The sequence below is a fragment of the Lepidochelys kempii genome, chromosome 8, assembly GCF_965140265.1.
Source record: "Lepidochelys kempii isolate rLepKem1 chromosome 8, rLepKem1.hap2, whole genome shotgun sequence".
NCBI classification, from domain to species: Eukaryota; Metazoa; Chordata; order Testudines; family Cheloniidae; genus Lepidochelys; species Lepidochelys kempii.
This window is the reverse complement of record NC_133263.1, coordinates 96,442,792-96,456,630: the sequence shown is the minus strand read 5'-3', so window position 1 is coordinate 96,456,630 and position 13,839 is coordinate 96,442,792. Positions and strand designations below refer to the sequence as shown.

Genomic DNA, 13,839 nt, shown 5'->3' with positions numbered 1-13,839 from the left:
GAGGTGCTAGTTATTTCAATATATAGCGAACCAAATTCAAGCCTCAAACGTGATCATGACTCTTCAGATTCAAACCTCTGAAGAGATATGAAGGTTCACCTTTTGTTCTGAGGCAAAGGTAACAGGTAATAGAACAGAGCGCAGGTCTGCTGGACCCATCATCTTCTTATTACACAACAGTCTCTTTACTGAGGTAGCATTAAAATGGAGTTTTAACCCCCCACTCTGAATTTCCTGGCTTCCCTTTATTTAAAGCCTGACTCCTGACATTATTTTAACATTAGATTTTTTTGTAAGTAGTTCACAGAATTATTGTAACACATTAATTAGACTTTACAAGTTATCTTTTGCATTTCAGCAGGAATTTTCATGGAGCAGAAAAATTTGCATGAATTATATCAAAAGGCTCATACCCCCACCTTGGAGTAATCTAAATATTAATGATTTTAACAGGAAAAGGCATTTTAGAAGAAATTAGGCTCCGTATTTCTAACATTTCCTAACCATGTAGCATAAAAGTATGCAGCTTCCCTTTGGCTAGAACCAGGCGCTTGTGCTAGAGGAGAGTTACACAGGAATAGACCAATTGCTTTCGACTAGGGACACTGCAACAGTGCTGTAAAACAAGAAGCAATACTCGAAAACTCAAACAGAATCCACACATTTTTCTGGGGGCTTGGAAAAAATATAGGGATCAGAAACCTCTTATAAGATGTGTAATGATTCAGAAGGGTGGAGCTCAGTATGGACACTATGCGCTTCAAGTTCAAATTTAAAAATTCCAAGATGTGAGGAGTGTGGTGAGCAAGAGAGCTAGCAGCAAGGCCAGAAAGTGAAGTAGATAGTACAGGGAGCGAGAGACGTTCATGCCAAACTAGTATCCCCTCAATAATGAATGTCCCATTCCTAATGCCCTACTGCCAATGCTTCTGTACCTCCCACATAGCAAACTTCTCAACTTGACCCCCCTCCTTAGATGCCAAAATCCATCTGCCTCTCCCACTTACCATTTCCCCTACAACCCTTTCAAACCTGCTCCCTCCCTATGACAAGAACAGCAAATATATCTGAGCTTTGGGTTTCGAAAATCTAAAATCAGGAAGAGAAACATCAAAGAGCCACTGCAAGTAGGTACGGTCTAAAACACAAGAGCACTATCTATTTTTTAAAAATCTATCACCAAGAAATTAGCGAAAACACAAGGCAGGGAGAAAGGGGAAGAAAACACTCAGGCAAATTCACCCCTGGTGTGACTTTCACAAGCCTCCAGAGTCACACCAGGGATGAATTTCACCCAGCACATGAGCTTCCACGTTGCTGCAGTTTGCCCTGCTCCTAGAGCAGTATGCATTACTGGCTAATAATCAAAAACGGAAGCAAACAAAACAAAGCCACCTGGGCTCTTGTCCATTAGAAACAGACAAAGGTATCAGTATTTGTCAGATTTTTTCAAGCCTCTACAGTGAGCTGTACAGAGAAGCTTCAAAAACAGACTCCAATGAGAAACTGCTGAGCTTGAATTAATATGCAACCTAGATACCATTAACTTGGGTTTGAATAGAGACTGGGAGTGGCTGGGTCATTACACATGTTGAATCTATTTCCCCATGTTAAGTAGCCTTCTTGTCAACTGTCTAAATGGGCCATCTTGATTATCACTACACAAGTTTTTTTCTCCTGCTGACAATAGCTCATCTTAATGAATTAGCCTCTTACACTTTGTATGGCAACTTCCACCTTCTCTGTATGTATGTGTGTACATATATATCTTCTTTCTATATGTTCCATTCTATGCATCCGATGAAGTGGGCTGTAGCCCACAAAAGCTTATGCTCTAACAAATTGGTTAGTCTCTAAGGTGCCACAAGTACTCCTGTTCTTTTTATTTAGAAAATGTAGCTAACAACTCTGTCTTCAAAAGTAGAAAAAACAAAAGATTTGCTAGATCAGAACTCATTCATTCCACATTCTCCTTGACCTTAGGAAAGCTTCTGACACCATGGATATCTGCCTACTGTACTCCTGGGGTATAATAGGCCAAGGGAGATTCTGCATCCCCTGATGCTCCTGCTGCTGCCAGACAACCAGTTGCAGGTTTGGCGACGGAAGTTTTTGCTTTATGATGTCCCATGTGGGTTCTGGGGTTGCTAAGGAGGCAGTATGTGCTATTCAGCTTCCCGAGATCATCAGTAATCTCCTTGGACTCCAGAGAGATTACTGATGAACCCAGGAAGCTGAGTAGCAAATACTCAGCCACCCCGGAACCCGCATGGGGCATATCAAAAGCTCAGGTCTTCTTTGGAAAGAAACACAGTCACGCTGCGGCTTTTCCCAGGCTTGGGGTCTGGGGAGGGGAGGTGCAGCTGCGGCTGGCCTGGGGCTCCTCTGGGCAAGTGGGGGGGGGGGGCGCTCAGGGCTCCTCGGGGCAGGTACAGGGGGCAGGCTCGAGGCTTCGGACAACCCAGGGCTCCTCCGACCTGGGGAGGGGCGGGGGTGCTTGGGCCTCCAGCCAGCCCGGGGCTCCTCTGGCCAAGGGGGGGGGTCATTACTCCGGCTGCGGGGGAGAGGGTTGTGGGTGGAAGGGAGGGAGCTGGGGGCTATCCTCCCCAAAGGGGGGCTCCACCCACTACAAAGTGCAGTTGTGACCAGAAAAGCAACCGAGCAAAAAAGCTATCTTCCTACTTAACCACCTGCATATATCTGGTGACTTTAACAAAAAATCCTTTTTCGCTACTTTTGCCTCCTGTTAGCACTGCAGAGACATCGTAACTTGGCAAGAAGAAGCTCTGTTCTCATTACTCCTGATAAACTCTCTTGTCCCAATTCCTCTCCATCATTGGCATTTACACTCTTCAAACACTATAGATGACTACTATGTTCCCATTTAGTTGTCACTTAGCTAAGCTACACCTACTTATTCAGTTCTTCAACTTTCCTCACAGATCGATACCTCCAGCCTCATCATTTATGTTGCTCTGTTCTGAAATACATTTGCCTTCATAATGTGAGTAGCACTTGTAGTTGTTAATGTAGGATGGACCCTTTAATATTTTAAATTAAAAATATCTAAAGTAAATAAAATAGTTTAATGTTTCTGACTGTAATAACACTAAAATGGCACCATACTATGGACTGAAATAGTACCTCATCACAGCGAAGTCAGAGGCACTTAAGAAAGACTCTGCAAATATGTTGGATTTAGATATTTTTAATTAAACCAAATCTTACACACACACACCTATTAATATTTTGTATCCTTATAACTTTTCCAGATAAATAATCTCACATGACAACACACTCTACAAAACCACATGACCAACTCCTAATCCAATTAGTCTGGGGGTCAAATCCTTCTCATCTTACTCACATAGGGCCAAATTCTGCGGCCTGCCCACATAAGTGTTCCAGGGACGCAAAGTTGCCTTCATCAACTATAGCAGGACATATGACTGGTTAAAGGTTTAAAAAAAAGGCAGATGATCCTCAGTACCTTTTTCCTTTTTTTAAAGAGAGACAGTTCCCAATTCATCCCTTATTTAAAACCCCTAAAATAATGGAGTTAGCCCATGGAGGAATTTGACCCTACAACTTGTGAAAGTGCTATATAACCATGTTCCAGGTCTGACCTAACCCCTTTTAAAAATTGGGATTGGGTAATCTTCCATATCCAGTAACTAAAGAGGCATCACCATTTCATCCCTTGATTTCCATTTAGCCACACTCATTCTACATCAAATGCTTGACAGAAAGGACAATTCTTGATTACTACCTGTCCCATCCTGCGGTGCAATCCAGATCAGTGAGGGGCTGTATCACCACCTGCCCTGCAACGCTGGGTGCCTCACAATGTTTTGCTGCTGTAGCTCCCACCTGGGCTGCTCACAAACAGCCTGCCAGCATGCAGGTAACATCCTGTCTGGGTATAACTGCAGCCCTGGTCCAGCAGCTCTGAACCCAGCAGCCTGTCAGCAACACACCAGACACACTCTGGCTTTCACCAGCCTTGGTTGTTACTTGCAGGGTGAAGCAACATACTCCCAGTACTGAATTTTCCCGAAGTGTGTGTTCTGCGCTGTCCAGCCTTCTCCTAGACACTCAGATATTAAGATCTATTACCACTGTAAAGAGTCAATATTCAACAATTTTCTACTTTAACTGGAGTTACCAGACAGTTCAGTTTAAACACAACTGGATGGGTTTAAAGACAAAACAAATTTATGAACAAAAGAAGATGGATTTAAGTGAATTCAAGTATGAGAGATAAAGATCAAAACTGTCACAAGCAAATAACAGTGAAAACACATCAAAAAGAATAAATGGACACAAATCAGATGTCAAGAATTATAACATTCATAAACCAGTCGGAGAACACTTCAATCTCTCTGGTCACACAATCACAGACATGAAGGTAGCTATCTTAAAACAAAAAAACTTCAAATCCAGACTCCAGCGAGAAACTGCTGAATTGGAATTCATTTGCAAATTGGATACTATTAATTTAGGCTTAAATAGAGACTGGGAGTGGCTAAGTCATTATGCAAGGTAGCCTCTTTCCTCTTGTTTTTTCCTACCCCCCCCCCCCCCCCCCCAGATGTTCTGGTTTAACTTGGATTTAAACTTGGAGAGTGGTCAGTTTGGATGAGCTATTACCAGCAGGAGAGTGAGTTTGTGTGTGTATGGGGGTGGGGGGGATGTGAGAAAACCTGGATTTGTGCTGGAAATGGCCCACCTTAATTATGCACATTGTAGGGAGAATGGTCACTTTGGATGAGCTATTACCAGCAGGATAGTGAGTTTGTGTGTGTGGTTTTTGGGAGGGGGGTGAGGGAGTGAGAGAACCTGGATTTGTGCAGGAAATGGCCCAACTTTATTATCATGCACATTGTGTAAAGAGTTGTCACTTTGGATGGGCTATCACCAGCAGGAGAGTGAATTTGTGTGGGGGGGTGGAGGGTGAGAAAACCTGGATTTGTGCTGGAAATGGCCCACCTGATGATCACTTTAGATAAGCTATTACCAGCAGGACAGTGGGGTGGGAGGAGGTATTTTTTCATATTCTCTGTGTATAAATAAAGTCTGCTGCAGTTTCCACGGCATGCATCCGATGAAGTGAGCTGTAGCTCACGAAAGCTCATGCTCAAATAAATTGGTTAGTCTCTAAGGTGCCACAAGTACTCCTTTTCTTTTTACATCTAAAAGTCTTAGACTTAATCTGGTAAATTTTGGTTCAAGGCTTTGTTTAAAAAGGCCTGTCCCACCCCCAGTCTTCCAGCAAGATGGTGACTGACAATTCTTTGGTCAGGATCTCCCCCAGAGGCCCAAAGATGCTGGTGCCTGAGGTCTGGTCTACACTATAGAGTTAGGTCAACACAAGGCAGTTTATGTCGATTGAACTAGGGAAGTCTCTACACTTACGTGGGCAGGAGCAAAATGTAAATGCCCCACTACTCCGACTTAATAACTCCACCTCCACAAGCAGCGTAGAGTCAAGGTCAACATAGTCAGGTCAAAACTGTGTTGCTTATGCTGCCTGTTACTAGCTTTCAGGACCCATCCCACAATGCCCCACACTGACAGTACAATCAAAACAGGTTCCTGGGGAGGATGCGCACTGCTAAGACAAAGAGCAAACTGTAGACACAAACAAGCGATGTAATTACTGCGGCGCCTGCAGTTAGGTCGACTTGATTTTGTAGTGTAGCCACGACCCTTTTTTGTCTTCTTAGGTGAAAGAGACACAGCTTAGGGGTTTTCTGCCTCTTTCTTTTACAATCCAGTGAATCTTTGATGTGGATTCTTCTGAAGATTACCCCTCAAAGCAAAGTTTACTTAAACAGTGAGGCAGACAATATACAGGTTTCACAGTAACAGTCGTGTTAGTCTGCATTCGCAAAAAGAAAAGGAGTACTTGTGGCACCTTAGAGACTAACCAATTTATTTGAGCATAAGCTTTCGTGAGCTACACTCACTTCATCGGATGCATACTGTGGAAAGTTTAGAAGATTTTATTATATACACACAAAGCATGAAAAAAATACCTCCTCCCATCCCACTCTCCTGCTGGTAATAGCTTATCTAAAGTGATCACTCTCCTTACAATGTGTGAGCTGAGCATGAGCTTTCGTGAGCTGTAGCTCACGAAAGCTCATGCTCAAATAAATTGGTTAGTCTCTAAGGTGCCACAAGTACTCCTTTTCTTTTTGCGAATACAGACTAACACGGCTGTTCCTCTGAAATGTGTGAGCTGTAGCTCACGAAAGCTTATGCTCAAATAAATTGGTTAGTCTCTAAGGTGCCAAAAGTACTCCTTTTCTTTTTGCGAATACAGACTAACATGGCTGTTACTCTGAAACCTGTTTTAATATCTTGCTGGTCAATAACATCATGGTGAAAATGTATGTAGCAACATTATTTATAAAGCCGTGAAATCTCCCTGTATGATGTGGTTAGTGCATATTCAAAACCATACGGACCCGCCTAGGCAAAAGTTGTTGAACAGGTCTAGCCTAAACAAAGGAATGTGTGTTTACCTCAATTTATATGTAAGTAGTAAATGGGCCTCAAGACAGCAGGGGGAGGAGATGGCAGGAGACAGCACATTTGCATGTCAACATCAGACTCTATATTGTCTGCAAAAAGAAAAGGAGGACTTGTGGCACCTTAGAGACTAACAATTTATTTGAGCATAAGCTTTCGTGAGCTACAGCTCACTTCATCGGATGCATACTGTGGAAAGTTTAGAAGATCTTATTATATACACAGAAAGCATGAAAAAAATACCTCCTCCCACCCCAGTCTCCTGCTGTTAATAGCTTATCTAAAGTGATCACTCTCCTTACAATGTGTATAATAATCAAGTTGGGCCATTTCCAGCACAAATCCAGGTTTTCTCACCCCCCATTTTCTCACCTCATTACCAGCAGGAGAGTGAGTTTGTGTGGGGCGAGGAGAAAACCTGGATTTGTGCTGGAAATCGCCCAACTTGATTATCATGCACATTGTAAGGAGTGTGATCACTTTAGATAAGCTGTTACCAGCAGAAGAGTGAGTTTGTGCCTGTGTGTGTGGGGGGGAAACCTGGATTTGTGCTGGAAATGGCCCAACTTGATTATCATAGGTTTCAGAGTAACAGCCATGTTAGTCTGTATTCGCAAAAAGAAAAGGAGTACTTGTGGCACCTTAGAGACTAACCAATTTATTTGAGCATAAGCTTTCGTGAGCAACATCCGATGAAGTGAGCTGTAGCTCACGAAAGCTTATGCTCAAATAAATTGGTTAGTCTCTAAGATGCCACAAGTACTCCTTTTCTTTTTTCAAGATATTAAGTTTTCATATGATACCTCACAAGGCATATTTTGTACAAAGATTATTACAATAATATGTAGGGTGCGAATACAGGGATGCTTTCAGACACACTACTCCCAATCAAAAAGGAAGAAATTCAGTGTAAGAAATCAAGCCCAGAGGAAACCTCTATGAAGCAAGGTGCTCAGACTCCTCCTTTGGAATCTCAAATTCCTTGGAAAAGTCAACAGTAGACTCGCCAGGCAGTAGAGCAGCAGAAAACAGGAAAAGCCTCAGTCTGTGTACAAAGGCGGCTTCTAGCAAGAAGCACATTGAGTACTGCCACTCCATCAACTCCCTATTTTCCCACAAGCAGACAGTAAATTGTCATCTTCTCATAGAACTATTAAAAAAAACTGAAACATTTTGTAACCGAGCATTTCAATGGCAACAACCACAAGGAGCCGTTTATTTTACAAGCTGATCATTTACATACTAGCCACAAGAGTTATCCTAAAAAGAAAAGGAGGACTTGTGGCACCTTAGAGACTAACCAATCTATTTGAGCATAAGCTTTCGTGAGTTACAGCCACAAGTCCTTTTCTTTTTGCGAAGACAGACTAACACGGCTGCTACTCTGAAACAAGGGTTATCCTGTTTCTCCTAGAAGTGAAGATAAATACAATAAGAAATCTGTTAACACATGCATATCACATACTTCTGAGAAAGTTCTGAGCTAACTGAATTTAGAGACTGGTTTCAGAGTAACGTGTTAGTCTGCATTCGCAAAAAGAACAGGAGTACTTGTGGCACCTTAGAGACTAACCAATTTATCTGAGCATAAGCTTTCGTGAGCTACAGCTCACTTCCTCGGATGCATACTGTGGAAAATACATAAGATGTTTTTATACACACAAACCATGAAAAAAATGGGTGTTTATCACTTCAAAAGGTTTTCTCTCCCCCCACCCCACTCTCCTGCTGGTAATAGCTTATCTAAAGTGATCACTCTCCTTACAATGTGTATGATAATCAAGGTGGGCCATTTCCAGCACAAATCCAGGTTTTCTCCAACACCCCCCTCCCCCCTGCCAAAACCCACTTTCCTGTTGGTAATAGCTTATCCTGATCACAAAGCTATTACCAACAGGAGGGGGGGGGAGAAAACCTGGATTTGTGCTGGAAATGGCCCACCTTGATTATCATACACATTGTAAAGAGAAAGAAAAGGAGTACTTGTGGCACCTTAGAGACTAACCAATTTATTTGAGCATAAGCTTTCATGAGCTACAGCTCACTTCATCGGAGTGATCACTTTAGATAAGCTATTACCAGCAGGAGAGTAGGGTGGGGGGAGAGAAAACCTTTTGTAGTGATAAACACCCATTTTTTCATGGTTTGTGTGTATAAAAACATCTTCTGTATTTTCCACAGTATGCATCCAATGAAGTGAGCTGTAGCTCACGAAAGCTTATGCTCAAATAAATTGGTTAGTCTCTAAGGTGCCACAGTACTCCATTTCTTTTTGTGAATATAGAGACTGAGAATGGAATGGTCTGCCACAGCATTTGCCACTACAGGGCTATATATATTTTCCTTTTCCCTGTCCATCACTCCTTCAGTAGTTAACTGTGGAAAATTCAAGTTCTTCAAATGTGTAAATTCCAAATACTGTTTTTAATATATTATTGTATCTTCAGTAGCAACGAAAGTAGTGTGTTAATCTAGAAACAAAAGCGTACTGAACATACTCTGGGTACATATATTATGTACACCTGTGCTTTATATTATAAACACTCATATATTTTCCTTTTAACATTATTTCAGAGAAATCAATGTTCAGCAATAAGTAAATACAAGCTAGCAAAAATAAGCATGTGAAAAATGTAATTTGAATGAAGACCATTTGAATGAAGTCCACTGCAAATTCCATATTTTAATTAAATGATCAGTCCATATGGGAAATTTCTATAATACACCCACCTAATCCATGTTCATATGCTAGTCTGCACTCTACAATATAGTATAATTCCTTACATATGTACCAATGACCCCTTTGTTAACATTTACCAGCAAACAGAATCCCAGGCACATGCCATAAAATGCCTTTTTTCAAAAAACTCTAAAAGCTGCAGAAGTAAAACTTCTAAGAAAACACAATTACATACCTGACCGATCTGACATGGCACAATATAACCAAACCAGAGCTTCATCAAAATATCATTTTACATTCCTTATCTTTTCTGACTCGGTATTTCATGGGAGGCCTGGGGGTGGGGAGGTCCTGATCCTTACTCAGTCTTGCTTTTTAAGAAGTCTCACTGATTCTAATGGGACTATTCAGAGGGTAAAGGACTATTCATTGTGAGTTGGGATAAAATAATCAGAACATTAGGAATCCATTCAGGCCATGACCATACAACCTTTATACAAACAAAACTCCCACTGAATTCAGTGGAAGTTTTGCCTAAGAAAGGACTGTAGGATGAGACTGTAAATGTTAAATTGATTAAAAACTGCAAGGATGTTAATAGCAAGAAATAGAGTGAAAAATGCATGACCGTAACTTATTCCCTAGACTCTGCTGCCATTCATCAGCTGCTCATGTTATGTTCTTGTGGTTTATGAAGTCTGCAGAGCTCATCCCATGAATTACAACAAAGTGTGAATTCAATGGCTATTATCCTATACAGTATATAATTCTCAAGACATGCCTTTGGTATTTCAGGTCAGCTGCCACAGCAAAACCTGCAGTGCTGTTTTGTCTCTTGTAGATACAATGGACTTAATTCCATATTTCTTTGCTTTCATGGATGTTTCTTGCATACTTCGGTTGAGAGAAGTGCTGCTACCCACAGAACTTACATGGCAACACACAAGGGACAAGCATGTGTACTGATAGCATAACAAATGTGCAACTGTCTAGGACTTTGGCATCTTGCCAACCATAACCCCAAGGCCGACTGAGACATCACAGGAACAGAGGAGGTAGAACTCCAAGCCGCCCTGCTCCAAAAGCATAAACCCTCTTCTTCTCCCACTTACACTACTATATTCTGTTACCAGCACGGGGCTTGATGACACACAACTGAGTAGTTCCGATTCTATCCAATAGTAAGCAGTTGTGCACATGCACACTGGCTAATTCACTATATTTTTTTCAAAAAGAACAGGAGGACTTGTGGCACCTTAGAGACGAACACACTTATTTGAGCATAAGCTTTCGTGAGCGATAGCTCACTTCATCGGATGCATTCGGGGGGGGGGGGGTACCACAAGTCCTCCTTTTCTTTTTGCGAATACAGACTAGCACAGCTGCTACTCTGAAACCTGTCATATTTGTTTCAGTAATCCTTGTATATACATACTTAAATTGAACTTCTTTCAAGATCTGTCCTATGAGCAACTTAAAAAAAAAAACCACCAGGAACTAAACCTGAACAATGATTTCTCCTTAGGGTTTTCCCACATACACAGGATTTGTCAAAACAAGGATATAACAGTAAGAGGAAGGAGAACCATAAAAAGTCAGTGTTTAACATACGGAGGAGGAAGATTTTGAAAACTATAACTCTCCACCTCTTTAACGAACTTTGACAGGTTTCAGAGTAGCAGCCGTGTTAGTCTGTATCCGCAAAAAGAAAAGGAGGACTTGTGGCACCTTAGAGACTAACCAATTTATTTGAGCGTGAGCTTAAGCATATGTAGCTCACGAAAGCTTATGCTCAAATAAATTTGTTAGTTAGTCTCTAAGGTGCCACAAGTCCTCCTTTTCTTTTAACGAACTTAGAATTTTTCAGGATGAATCACCACCAGAACAAGATTTTGTAGGTAAAGAGTTGAAATCATCCCCATCGCTAAGCATTTCACTTTGACGGTGCAATAATAAACCGCTGTGCCTTTGTAAATTTAGCCTGTCAGGGCACTATCCCCAGAAGACCTTCACAGCCTATCCTCTAACCTGCGCAAGGGCACAAGGGAGAGTCTTGGAGGAGGATGGCCGAGGGTGCACCAAATAAAAACTAGTCAACCCTTCCCACTTTTCTATAGGCAGCTTGTGCCATGTGGCTGATCTGGTGTCTCCCAGCAGCCAATCCGAAACGGGGCCGGCAAAAGCGACGGCTTCATTCAAAAAAGAACAGGATGGAACCGCAAATTTACAGTCGTTTCCTCTGGGCCAGGTTTTGCGGCAGGGCAGGACCCGCTACTGTCACCCAGGGCATAGGGATATAATTCGCCCCCAACACACACGCGCGCTGCGCTGCTCTCCCCGAGGCTCAACGCTGCATCCGCCCCTTCCGGCAAGAGGGAGAAGCCTATCTCCGAGCAGCAGCGGGGGCTGTGATGCGGCCCCAGGGGGAAACGCAGGCGGAGAAAGGGACAGCAGGGCTGGGAGACGTCTCTCCAGCCTGCGCGCGGTGCCCAGGGCTGCCCGGGCGCCGGCTCCCCCGAGTCTCCGGACAGGATTGCTTTCTAGGCCGGCCGCGCACACACCCACACCCACACCCCGGGGGTCGAAAACTCCTTTCCAAACACAGGGACACACGCCCCGGGAGCCAGGCGCCGCCGGGTGCCCCCGTGCAATGCATGGCGCTCCCGCAGCCTGCAAGAGGCAGCCCCAGCGGAAGACACGAGCTTGCTCCAGCTCGCCTCTGCCCCACGCAGCCCACCCTCCCCGCGGCCAATCCGGCACCCCTGCCTGCGAGCGGGGCGTCCGGCCGGGAGCGCGGCTCGGGCACTCACGGCAGTCCGCCTCGTCGCTGTTGTCCGAGCAGTCGTCGTCCTCGTCGCACTTCCAGACGGCGGGGATGCAGCGCTCGTTCCGGCACTGGAACTGATCCTCCTCGCACTCCTTGGCGGCGCCTGCGGGCGGCAGAGGCAGAGCCGCGTGGGCTAGGGCGCGCTTCCCGGCCGTGCCCACCCCCGCCCGGGGCATGCTTTGCAGGCCGCATCCTCCCGGCCCGGGGCTTCAGGCCACGCTCCCGCCGCGGACTCTTAACTCGCCGCACACACAGGGCTCCCCTGGAGAGGGGCACGGCATGGGGGGAGCGCTGTTTTGCATGGGGGGGGGGGAGGCATGTGTTTAGTAACACAAGGACAATGCACCTCTGCTTAAAGTAGGTTACCATAATCCCCTTCTCCCCGGCTAAATATACCCCCCCTGTGAAAAGCGGCATCGTGCACACACCAAGCATCTAATTCACGCACTCTGGGAAATAACCCGGCATTGATTTAAGGGCAAAAGGAGGTTGGAGGGAAGGGTAAGGAAATGCCACAGTAAAAGCACCAACGACCTAGCGGCTATTCATTGTCAGTGCAAAAGGCAGATCGCATGTTGGGGGACCATTGTCAGCTTCTCCGTTTACCTAAATATTTTCCTTCCCCCACAAAATGGAAACTGACCCCAACCTGAAGCTGAGAAGGGGACCTGCTCCTTTGCAGAGAGGGAGCGGGGCTCCTGGGTTTGGGTTACGGGTGGCCACACAAATCTTCCCTTAGCTTAAAAGATGAATTCCTGTCACTACCGGTCGGCTAGCATCGGTGATAGCCTTTCCCTTCAAACAAGGCGTCAGCCCTTCCCCCCCAGTATAGCACGGATCAAAGTTAAGGGAACCCCTGCCAACTGGCTTCCTGTGCAGGGCCAGGAATCCCACACGCAGCGCGTGCAGCCAGTCGTCAAAAGGGAGAGCGAGAGACCCAGGCAAATGCAGGGCTTGCCCTTGCTCAGGTCCCAGCGATGCTGCGCGGTTACCCCCCGACACGCGCGCGCCCACGTGCAGAGGACATGGACACGGGGCTCCCCACCCACCTTTGCCAGCGTGCAGCTTGATCAGCAGCAGATGGAAGAGCAGCAGCCGGGTTAGTCCTGGGTGGCACATCGCGCTCTCTCCTTCCGTGTGATAATGCCTTGAGTGCTGGTTGCATGCAGCCGGGCTTACCGCCTTCGCTAACGGAGTGTTTGCCGTCGGCTGCTGCCCTGCTCGCTTCCTCCAGCGTGTGTGTGCATTGAAATGGGAGGCGGTGACGTTTCTGGTTGGGCGGGCTGTCTGGGCGCTCCAGACCTGTGCGTGCCCGCTCGGCGCGTTGAGCGAGACCAGGTGCCACGTGGGGATGAGGAATCCTGAGAGAAAGCGCTGGGGCAATGCTGCCACAGAAGGTGCTTTCTTTTCCTGAAGCGTGGATGGTGTTGCTTTGCTAGCCTGACCCCACTCCTGGAAAAGCAAATGCATTGTTGAGCTGAGCAGGCGTGGGGGGCAGGGTACCACACCACAGATAATGTTGGACCTTCATTTTATATTACTCAGGCTGGCAGAGGGGCAAAGCCAATCTCCATTCCCAAGGGCAGCTAAAAATAGTCTCCATTCCATCATTTCTTTAATTGGACAAGGCCTCAGTTTCCTCACCTTTAAAATGAATAAATGGAATATTAAGCAACCAGCAGATTGCAAAAGGAAACGCTGCAGCAGTAAAAAGAGATTTTCAGACCAACTAATTCTGTTTATTTGAGGGGAACAGAGGTGCAAGGCCAATGTCTGTTCTCATTTCTACCCTACA

The 13,839-nt window shown here is 45.0% G+C and overlaps 1 protein-coding gene across 2 annotated transcripts in view; it reads right to left on the bottom strand.

Moving 5' to 3' along the window:
- LRP8 (LDL receptor related protein 8) overlaps positions 1-13,247 on the bottom strand; it is a 298,502-nt gene extending 285,255 nt beyond the window's left edge. For both annotated transcript variants that reach the window (XM_073357653.1, XM_073357654.1), the window contains exons 1-2: positions 13,094-13,247; positions 12,028-12,147 (exon numbers count right to left, since the gene is read on the bottom strand). In XM_073357653.1, the coding sequence (XP_073213754.1) occupies positions 12,028-12,147; positions 13,094-13,163 (190 nt within the window). In that variant the 5' untranslated portion in view covers positions 13,164-13,247. The remainder of the gene's footprint in view (positions 1-12,027; positions 12,148-13,093) is intronic.
- Positions 13,248-13,839: the final 592 nt, after the last annotated feature.